The sequence below is a fragment of the Ptychodera flava genome (assembly GCF_041260155.1).
Source record: "Ptychodera flava strain L36383 chromosome 3 unlocalized genomic scaffold, AS_Pfla_20210202 Scaffold_27__1_contigs__length_13241970_pilon, whole genome shotgun sequence".
In the NCBI taxonomy this organism is placed as follows: Eukaryota; Metazoa; Hemichordata; class Enteropneusta; family Ptychoderidae; genus Ptychodera; species Ptychodera flava.
The window spans coordinates 4,363,762-4,374,103 of record NW_027248281.1 but is presented as its reverse complement, the minus strand read 5'-3'; the positions used below and the strand labels follow the sequence as shown (position 1 = coordinate 4,374,103).

General features: G+C 37.0%; 1 protein-coding gene across 2 annotated transcripts; it reads right to left on the bottom strand.

Annotated features, from left to right (window-relative positions):
• Positions 1–4,429: 4,429 nt before the first annotated feature.
• On the bottom strand, positions 4,430–9,353 carry LOC139126306 (cyclic GMP-AMP synthase-like). 2 transcript variants are annotated; one of them, XM_070692381.1, is made up of 3 exons: positions 9,107–9,353; positions 6,274–6,860; positions 4,430–5,679 (listed from the first exon to the last, which is right to left on the bottom strand). In XM_070692381.1, the coding sequence occupies exons 1-3, from the start codon at positions 9,209–9,211 to the stop codon at positions 5,355–5,357; spliced, it is 1,017 nt and encodes a 338-aa protein (XP_070548482.1). In that variant the 5' UTR covers positions 9,212–9,353; the 3' UTR covers positions 4,430–5,354. The 2 variants fall into 2 exon arrangements, with proteins under 2 accessions (XP_070548482.1, XP_070548481.1); XM_070692380.1 differs by having other exon boundaries at positions 6,274–6,866; positions 9,107–9,351.
• Between the last annotated feature and the right edge of the window lie 989 nt (positions 9,354–10,342).

The window sequence follows — 10,342 nt, the reverse complement described above, 5'->3', positions numbered from 1 at the left end:
GAGTTATCAAATACATAGATCAGTAATTAATGACCAAAAGAGGAACACCATACGCAAGTGTTACTGCGCACGCGCACGACATTGTTCCGATGAGTGAAATGTCATGGCGTTCTATTCTTGGAGACACCTGTTGCGTTTATTGATAGTCGCGGGGTAGAATATTTTAGAAAGGCTTCACAATTTGTCAGAGATGTGTTCATTGCTTTTTATCCTCATCAATATTGTTTTGTTTGACTATTAATTTAGATTCTGATAATTTAGACTGAAACGAGTGTCATGATGTTGTTCCCATGCAACAGATAAGACTCGTCCGGTACAGTTTCGGTAACTAAACACATTACACAACGGAGCAAAGTGTCGATGCAACAAGCTCATCATCACTGATAACAGTTTACCTAGGGACCTCGACCTCGACTTGTAAGGTTATATTGCGACGTTACAATCGATGTTTAAAGGGAAACGGTCGTCGGAACTGCCCCTGTGCGAGTTTCTTGATATCTAGACTAACCTCATCAACATAGCTTCAACATTTAAATCATACGATGTATATTATGACAGACATGTTTTAACTTTCACCAATCACCATTGTACCTTGGATACAGGGTTTAAATTGGTCGTATGGGTCCCATACGACCTTTGAGTGCAGTTCCGACGACTGTATCCCATTAACGTCGGCATAATGCATAAATGGGAGAATGTTTTAAGCAAAGTAACTATGCCATTCGCGCTTCTTACATTAATAATGAACTTTGTCCATCATTCGAGGAAAGCAACATTGTTATACGTCATGATTATTCAAATTTCACATTGAGGTCATGACTACAATGATGCGCACCAGGTAAAGTCAGTTCAAGTCTATTTTTAGTTACTTATAGTAAACAAGGCAATATGGCACATCGGACCACTTGTTACCTTGGAAAAGGTCGCATTGGTTCATGACATACAACGTACATTTGTAGGTATTCATGTAAAAAATGTACGTAAACCACTTTTATTATAACCTCACATCGTTTGTCTCTCATTACACACACCAAAATTATAAGTATACACATATAATGCACATGTAGTATTGTTTGTGCACTGATATTGAATACACATATTACAGCGCTTTCAATACCAGTGGATTTTTTGACGACATCCCCAAAGTTACTACATCAAAAATGCCCGTTAATATTTTTCTTCCATTGCTGAAAGTGAAACAAGATCTAAACCTAGATGCATTTCTTGTACGTTCTCCATACCACCGCCAACAATGAAGATTTCAATGTCTCAAGATACATGTCACAAGACATGATATCGCTAACATACCATTAGTGCAAATGAAATCTCAAGAGCAATTCAAACGAAGAATATTCACACAGAGCGATAAAGAATATCCATAAATGAATTAACATTCAAACAGCAGTGGGTGATGTAGACATTGAGAAGGGCGAAAACTGCAACGTTATCTAAAATAATAATTGGACAAGAATACAGGTAAAACGATTGGAACTAATTTTGGATAATTGGATGGTGAAGTCATGTCGGTTTAATCTGCAAATGTAAGCTCGTCTGCTTTTCTTTAAAGTTATACACTTGTTTTTACGAGTAATTTGTAATATTGCGGGCACCTAATACTTTTGAGAAATTTAAAAAATATGAAGATCCAATTATCCCAAATTAGTTCCAATCGTGTTACGTGATGAATTGTGGGTAGTTACAATTGTTGTACCATTATGCTTGAAACTACCATGGCATGACATCATCGTTATGCGTGCTGCTTTACAATGCAAATTAACTGTGACAATTCTCTGGTAATACCGTATCTGTTCCCGTTTTGAAGTCACTCACTAGAAAGTGTAGTTTTGAGGTATATACTCTAGGACGTCACGAAAGGAACAGATCGAGAAGTGCGCGTCAGGGACAGATATTCGGACTTCCAAACTTTTACAATGCTTTTTGGTTCACCTCTTGTTGTTTGGGCTCAATTTGAAAATTGTGGCGTAAATAAAGTTTTCACTGGCTTATTGAGTTAATACAGTGATGGTGGCCATATTGAATTTCAAGTGTCAGTAATAATCGAGTTATTTGTTCCTCGATTACCAAATTTTGCCCGGACGGTGACCCCTTATTTTAATGTTTGATGTCAAAAGGAGATGATTCCCTTACAGAAAGTCTGGGCAAAGTTTAAGTCTTCCAATATCAAGGGGCGTACTACCGCACTGCCAACCTGCCTCGATGTGTATGTTGAGTAATAAAATACAGTGGAAACCTCTCAAAGACCGTGGTACAGTGAGTCTATGGTTCCGTCGTTCACAGTAAAATCATTTATTATAACGTCTATGGTTCCATCAACTCTTAAGGTTAAAGGTCAGCACATTAAAGATAAATTGCTGTCAAGGATAGCGATAAATAATGATAATAATAATTAACTTTATTCACACCTTAGGCCATCGGCCCTTTACGCCATGCATAATTGCAATAAGCATAGATGTTGAGATCAAATGTACAGGGGTTACAGCAAAAATAATACAACTACTTTAAACGGTCGTTTCTTCTTTTAAATGCATGAAATACAAATTTACAAAGATTTCGAATGATGGAATCGTCATCATTCTGCATTAATTTAATAAATTTATCAAAAGTAGGAAAGTTGTAATAATAGAAAGGTAAGTATACATTTCTGAGATCCGGGTAAATCGGGCAAACCAACAAAAAGTGAAATTCATCTTCTACAGACAAATTATCACAGTTACATACACGTTGATCTCTTGGTATTCTTTCGTGTCTGCCATGTTCAATATTTAATAGATAGCGATAAAGGGTCCATGCAACACAAATACATATATATGCAGCTAACATACTTCATTGATAATCAAGTACATATAATTAGTTACAGCAATTACGAAAACAGAGTGGAAATCGGAATTTGAGATATAATTTTGATTGTACTGACGAAAAATAGTATCGTATAAACCAGCATAAAAACACTGGAGTTCCACCTATCTTGCTCATAGATTAATAAAAGGTCGTCTACTGCTTACTTGCAATATTTTCCACTTAAACAGGACAAACGGGTTACTTTTTACGGGAAAAACTTGCCATCCACCAAATCAACAAACACACAACTCTGTACGCGACGCCAGAACCCGTCTACTTACGTTTGATTATATCACAATGACTAAGTTATCAATTATAGATTGTAAATGCACAGTGTTTGCTTGAGAGGAATAAGCTTACAGTTGCTTTGAAATTCACCATTGTCATATCAAAGATATCCGTACTTGATTCTTTTAGAAGCCTCCAAAGGAGAGCCACAAATATATCCTTGGATATCCCCAGGAGATGAATTACAAAGAGCGTATGATTAAATTGAATTTGTTCCCGTTGAGCTACAGGAGAGAATTAAATGACTGTGTCTTCTTAGCTAAATGTTTTATTGGTATGTATGATTTAAATTTAAGCCGGTTTGCCACATTTAAATCTCCTGATGACACTTCCATGAAGATGCCACTTTTTAAAACTGAATGTTTTCGTCACTTGTTTTTTAACAGTCCAGGGAGAGCTTTTTACTCGTGTATAGTGTTATGCCCTTTCATGGCAAATCTTCAACAAGTGTTAGGTCATGCAAGTCTATTTTCTTAAAACATTACATGGGTCTGTTAAACAATGAATTTTATCCTGATAACACTTGTACTTGGGTGGGAAAGTGCCACTGTAAAAATTGCCGTCTCTATTAATTTCTGTTTTGTTTTGTTCTGTTTTGAAATTTTTTGTATATTTTTATTATTGTTATATTCTGAGTTTGTCTTTTCTGTTTTTAATTTTGTATGTGTAACTTGTTAAATGTGTGCTTTTGTGGAGGGTTGCGGCTTTTTTATAGGTGTTAGTCACCTGTGCGACTCATCCTGACTTTATGTCAAAGCTGAATAAATAAATAAATAAAAATTCTCTTCGGACATAGACATTCAATTGCTGGCGTTTGCAATTTGAAAAGCTCAATTTTATAATGTATGAGTAATCAAATCCAACTTCAGAGGTGTGACTGATACTTCATAGGGCATTGGTCCCCCTTGATAAATTACAAGGGGTGCCAAAATGTCAACAGAAAGTGAATCACCCCGTCGCTGTCTGGATGAAACACTGCAACTAGTCAGGACAGTTTCGTGAATTTTCGTACAAGTGGTGTGCGCAATATGACAGGCAGATAGATATACAGAGACACAGACTGACAGATAGGCAGATAGACAGACATATAGACAGACAAACAGTTAATGTGTGTGACAGACAGACAGAAGAAGGAGACAGTCCTGAAAGGTCACAAAATTGTCAAAGAGTTCTGATTCTTGTTATACACAGAGATATAAAGTTCTTGAAGTGGTCTGAACTCGATGTGGCGGAAATGATTGGTTGCTAATACAACTAAAATAAATCATTAGATAAATTAGTCTTTTCATGGTGTAACCAATTTACTGAGAGCAAAACATGCTAAAAAGACAATTTTCGTAACTTATACATGACTATATTGTAGTATTTGTAGTAACGAATGGTATACACAAACTCTACAGTTAACTTGTGAGAAAAACTGCGATTCGGTACAGACTTCAATAAGCGTTTTCGACCGTTTTAAATCCGGATAAAAGGTAATTCTCCATACCAGTGTTTCAGTTTTAGTGTATGTTAAGAAAAAATTCAAATGTTACTATTAAACACGTGTGGTAAATTAAAATGATCCTGTGCAAGCGAATATAATGCCATTAAAAACCTGGTTAGTAACGTCTGGTGACTAAACAATCATATCTGGTCTTTGTTCCACATCTGCATACTCATTGGAAACTGCATTCTATAGAGTAATTATAATTTTTCACATTTCACTGTGTGTATCAACTTTATAGATTCTTGGACAACTCCCGCACAAATCCAGCGATCGAGTCAACATGGACTGCATATTAAAGTAACGTACATAGGTTTAAGACGATAACACTAGTTTTATTCTGACATGACTAATTTGTAATTAAAATTTCAGTCCCTCTTATGCAGTTTGTGTCCACACACTGAATATTCGGTTGTCTACCTTGTTTTTTAGTATCTATAAACTCTATTCAAATAAAGCGGGGCTTTTAGTATCTATAAACTCTATTCAAATAAAGCCGGGGCTTTTTGAGCTTTTCGTATTCATAAAAAATACAAAACATCTTTCTTAAACAGTTACTATTAACTCTGCCATCGATGTTTACTGTCATTCTTCGGTCATCCGTTTAAGAATTCTAATGAGCTCGCCTTCGCCCTTTTTAAGTAATTTTTCAAGACGTCTCGTCATCTTTGCCAACGTATCTGGATTATTCTGACAAAATTATCAATTAGATTGTATTGTTTCAAAAATACATTGGCAAATTGCGAGTTTGTAGGAAAGTAAGCAGTTCCTCCAGGAATTTCACGAAAAATTCACTGGTGTCTGTCCATTGTCCGGGGTACTTATCTAGCATATGTAGATAAACAGTCTTCAGATAATAAGATTCTAAAACCGCTAGAGGGCCATCTTTCTTACAGAAAGCCTTTACTAACTTAAAAACTTTACTTTTGTCTCCCAAAGTATTGGCTGATAGAATCGCTTTCTTCTCTTCATCGGAATACGAAAGCCGCCATTTTCCTTTGGCGCCCACTGCAGTGTCATACCTATCGGATTTTGCCACATAGTATCTGAAAAAACAAAACATTATATATTAGTTTCTTTTACTGAATTCCTGCACATATTTCAATTAGTGCTGTTCGGTATAAAATGTGTAGATCAATTCAATGTTCAAATCAAGCTTTACCCGTTTCAATGTTTTCTTGGCGTCGTTCTTTGCCCACAGTGAACTCTAACAAAACCATTGTCGGTTTCTGGGGCACATGAGGGCCATCATTTTGTTTGACCAGCAACGCCTACAGTAATGTGGTGACATTATGGTTTTCTTCGCTACAGGAGCGAATTAAACACATATTTGGCTGTTAGCCGCCAGTATGTGTTCTTCTCCTACCGCCATATCATTCAGGTATTTAAACTGCAACCTACTATTACAGTGACCGAAAATCAACAGTCGTGGTAGTTTGAAGTAATTTTCCATACAGTGTGATATGGATGGCATAAAACAAAGTGACCTTACATTCTAAGAACTAACAGAAACTTAGAAACGTGCTGTACCATTCACTGTTAATGTACCTGTGGGGACTGCAGTATTACTATCGGTACGATTTGAGCAAACAGAAAAGAGCCCAAACTTTTTAATGGTAAATGTTTGCCGTAGGACATACCTATTACAATCAGACACTGCGACAACCATATCAATCTTTAGTTTGTGTTCTTTATTTTGATCTTTATACGACGCTTGAACTTTCATTGCAGGTCCGTCCTGACCAATCCACACACGTTTGTCACCGAAATTCACCAAGTTCATGGCTTTCTGCAAAACACTATGGAAACGACTCATAACCTTCTTGGAGTCCAGAACGAAGATATCATTATACCAACTTGAAAGTTTGGACGAACCATTGGCAGGGTATAAGAAATTAAAAGCTGTCTTTGGTGTTTGACATTCAGCGAAAGAAAACTGCGGAGATGACGACGAATCTGTGTATTTTCTGTTTGGTCTTTCCAAATGATGTGTCATGTCAAACGGAATCATTATATCAAAGTCATCTGGATCGAACACTTTAAGGTTTTCAAACGCGCTACCAGTATATTTCCAGTTCTGATCCATTGTTATGTCATATTCCAGGTCGAGTAATTTAGTCAGTCTGGGTTTCAATATAGCTTCTATTTCCCTGACGACTGTCTTTGCAGCGTCCATCCTTGCATCGGGAATGTTGACTTTTTTGTCGTAGAACTCATCCAGTGCAACCTGCAGCTGTACAAATAGAAAGTGTTTCAAATTGACGGATAAGCTGATCATGGATGTGGATGTTATGTCTTAATAAGTCATAAAGTCTTCCGTCAAAGCGGATGATAGGATGACATTATTACCCAGAGAATTCTCAGAATGACTTGCTGTTCGACAAATCTGAAGCTATACTTCAGAAAATCATGATTGTTGCCAAGACTGAATTTGTGAACACGGTTTCTATCTGATCTGACGTCGTCTGGATTATACAATGACCGATAGAGGGATACACCGGACGAGTCAAAGCGCGAATAAGCTACCCGCAACGTTCTACAAACAAAACTCAGTAAATTGGCACAAAATCATTGGCACATGGATTTTCAATGGAAGACAAAGATATGTTTCACGTTGACGATGTGATTTGTATAAGATTAAAGAGAAACAGTTGTCGGAAACTTCTTGTTTTACAAACAATGTATTTCGTGCACGATATATTGATTCACCTCATCATCATAGCTGTAACATTTAAATTATACGATGTAGATTATGACAGATATGTTTTAACTTTCATCAATCACCATCGTACCTTGGATACAGTGATTACATTGGTCGTATGGGTCCTATACTAGTGCGACTTTTGAGTGCAATTCCGACGACTGTATCCCTTTAAACTCAGTTTATGGAATAAAAATATACATAAAATGCAATTATATTTTCCCATCAACATGACGATGACAGCTTAAAATGCAAATATTTTAGAATGAATTACGTGCAATAAATAGTATAATAGTATAAAGGAAATGTTCGTAAATGTAAAATGAAAATTGTGCTAATTTTACATTACAAATGAAATTACCAATTGCACACTAAAGTTTTTTTTATTTCTATTCACAAACTATTTTGAAATTATCAGTCAATCTATCAATCAATCAATCGCTCTATCAATCTATCTGTCGATCAAGCAATCAATATATGAATAATGTTATCTGAAATCTATGAATATTAAAAGAAAGAGATTGTTGGGAAACCTGGATATTTACCCGCCGTTTCATTCATTTTTAGCGAACTTCCTGTTCTCATGGACTTGTCAGCATTTCTGTGGAAAACGCGGTATTCAGTATACGTTTATGTATTGACATGCTAATTTACAGCGTCCTCATCGTTTGTCCATGACTATGCCCAGTCGAGTCGTGCAATGAACTATTGTTATTGGCTGACGTCAAATGACCTATAAAACTGCTCTCGTTTTTTCTATGCACGGTAAACGTTTGATAGTGAGTGTAAAGAAGTATCTCTGTGTCACTACAGAAAAGCCTACGTCGTCGCATTTATGCTTACTGAGAAAGGCAAATATCACGACTGACTGCATCACCTACATGTTAAAGGGAAGTGGTCGTCGGAACTGTGCATGTGCAACTTTCTTGTTTACAAACAATGTATTTCAAGCACTATATATAGATGCATGATGCATCATGTCAACATAGCTGCGACATTTAAATTTTACGATGTACATAAAGACAAACATGTTTTAACTTTCATCAATCGCCAACGTATCTTGGATACAGAGTTTATATCAGTCGTGAGGGTCCCTAGCGACCTTTGAGCACCGTTCCGACGACCACCGCCCTTTAAGTAAATAGTCGTTCACCCTTTCACTTTGTCCTAAATCACATGGTTCACGCGATACACAATATGAACAAAGCTTAGGGTTTCATCTCAGGGCTGAACTGCGTTTTGCTCCTGAAACAAACATGTGAAGTATGGTTTGACAAACTGATTGGCAATGAAAAGGTATATCCAACATGGGTCTGTGCACATAATTCCCTTAGTTATTTTTCGGAAAACGAAACAGTTGAGCCTAGCCTCTTAAGTCTTACTGCCTTGGCGGCTCTGGGTACACTGTTTCTTTTTCCTGCTGGTTATTAACTATTCCGGAGGAGGGGGTGGGGACTTTGGGCTAGTCAATTACAACCGCTGGTAAGGTGACCTCTTTAGCTCTGACCCTAGCCGTAGGACATTCAGATTCTAACGAAAAGCAACAATTGTCTAACTCCCTTGTAGTTTTTGTCAAAAGGTGTCACGTGATAGCTCTGCGGATGTCTGACATCTACAGTGTTATAAGGGCAGGTAGTCAGTGTGATTAATATGATTCATATTGAGGGCACCATTTACCAATGGCTATTATCGAGTCAAAACAGTCTACGCATACTCTAACCCATATTGTCAAAAGTAAAACAGAAAGAATATAACTTATCGAGTATATATACCGTCGATAGCTTTGTTGTTCCCTGAACGTCTCCATGTTGGCAAAATATAGCAATAAACAGCAAGGCGACTGGCCGAACCAACACTTCTGCCATTAATTTCGCCATTTGAACGTTCCACGTCTTCTCTTCAAGGTGTTTACGGCTAAGCCTATATTGTCAAACGCTGAATGGTTAATTAGAAACGTGGTGGAAATTCCCGGAATACCCACACACTGAATGCGCATGCTCATAAAAATTCGAGCAGGGAAAGTCCCGGCAGACATATTAAGCATGACACTCTTAGGGGGCCTTCAGTAATTACAGGGGGTGGGCCGGGGGAATTGGGGAGGGTTATTTAAAAGAAAACTGTCCATGGGAAGGGTCACTTTTATAAACCTATCTTGTGGGGGGGGGGGGTCACTTTTGACAGAAGACAGAAGATGATTTTACGGCCAAACCTTTGAATATCCGGTTGATATTTCCTAAATAGGAAATTGCCGACGAAATACATTCCTTTAAATACATACACATTACCGACAGGCTTCACAAGCAAAGAAGATGCAGTGGTATCCTACATTAAACACCTTGAACAATTAAAACTGATGAAAGACATAGGGCAAAAATATATGGGACAGATGGCAAAGCGTATATCAATTATCAAATGTCTATAAATGCATAGATATTGCTTGGTTTATGTTTTATATAGGGCAAAATTTTGATCATAGTTCTCTCAGAGACTACCATGTATAGTAAATTCAACATTTGGTGAAATTCCAAAATCAAATGTTTTGAACACACATCCATTTGTAACCACCCTTGTCTAATCACATACATTAATATCAAAAATCAAGAGTACATGAATACCCAGATTTACCTAGTTTTGTATTGGAAAAAAATTATTCATAGTTTCGTCGTAGACTACCATGTAAATTAAATCAGCATTTTTCAATAAAATCCCATTTCTTGAACACACATGCACGTTTTACTTCCCACTTCAAGCAAAGTACATTTACATATTATCAAAGCATATGTATAGCTTGTTGTGTGGGAGAAAATTGTCAATAGTTTGCCTGATAGACTCTCATGCATTATAATTTGATATTATTTGGTTAAGCACCTTATCAGCCACATCTTGCCACCTTATTATTGAGCAAAATGTGGTGACCCTCCCGCAAATGCATAACCCTACAAAAATGCTTGCGTGATAAATTGCAACCTCCATCCTAAAACGCTAGCCCTCCCGTGTTATAGTATAGG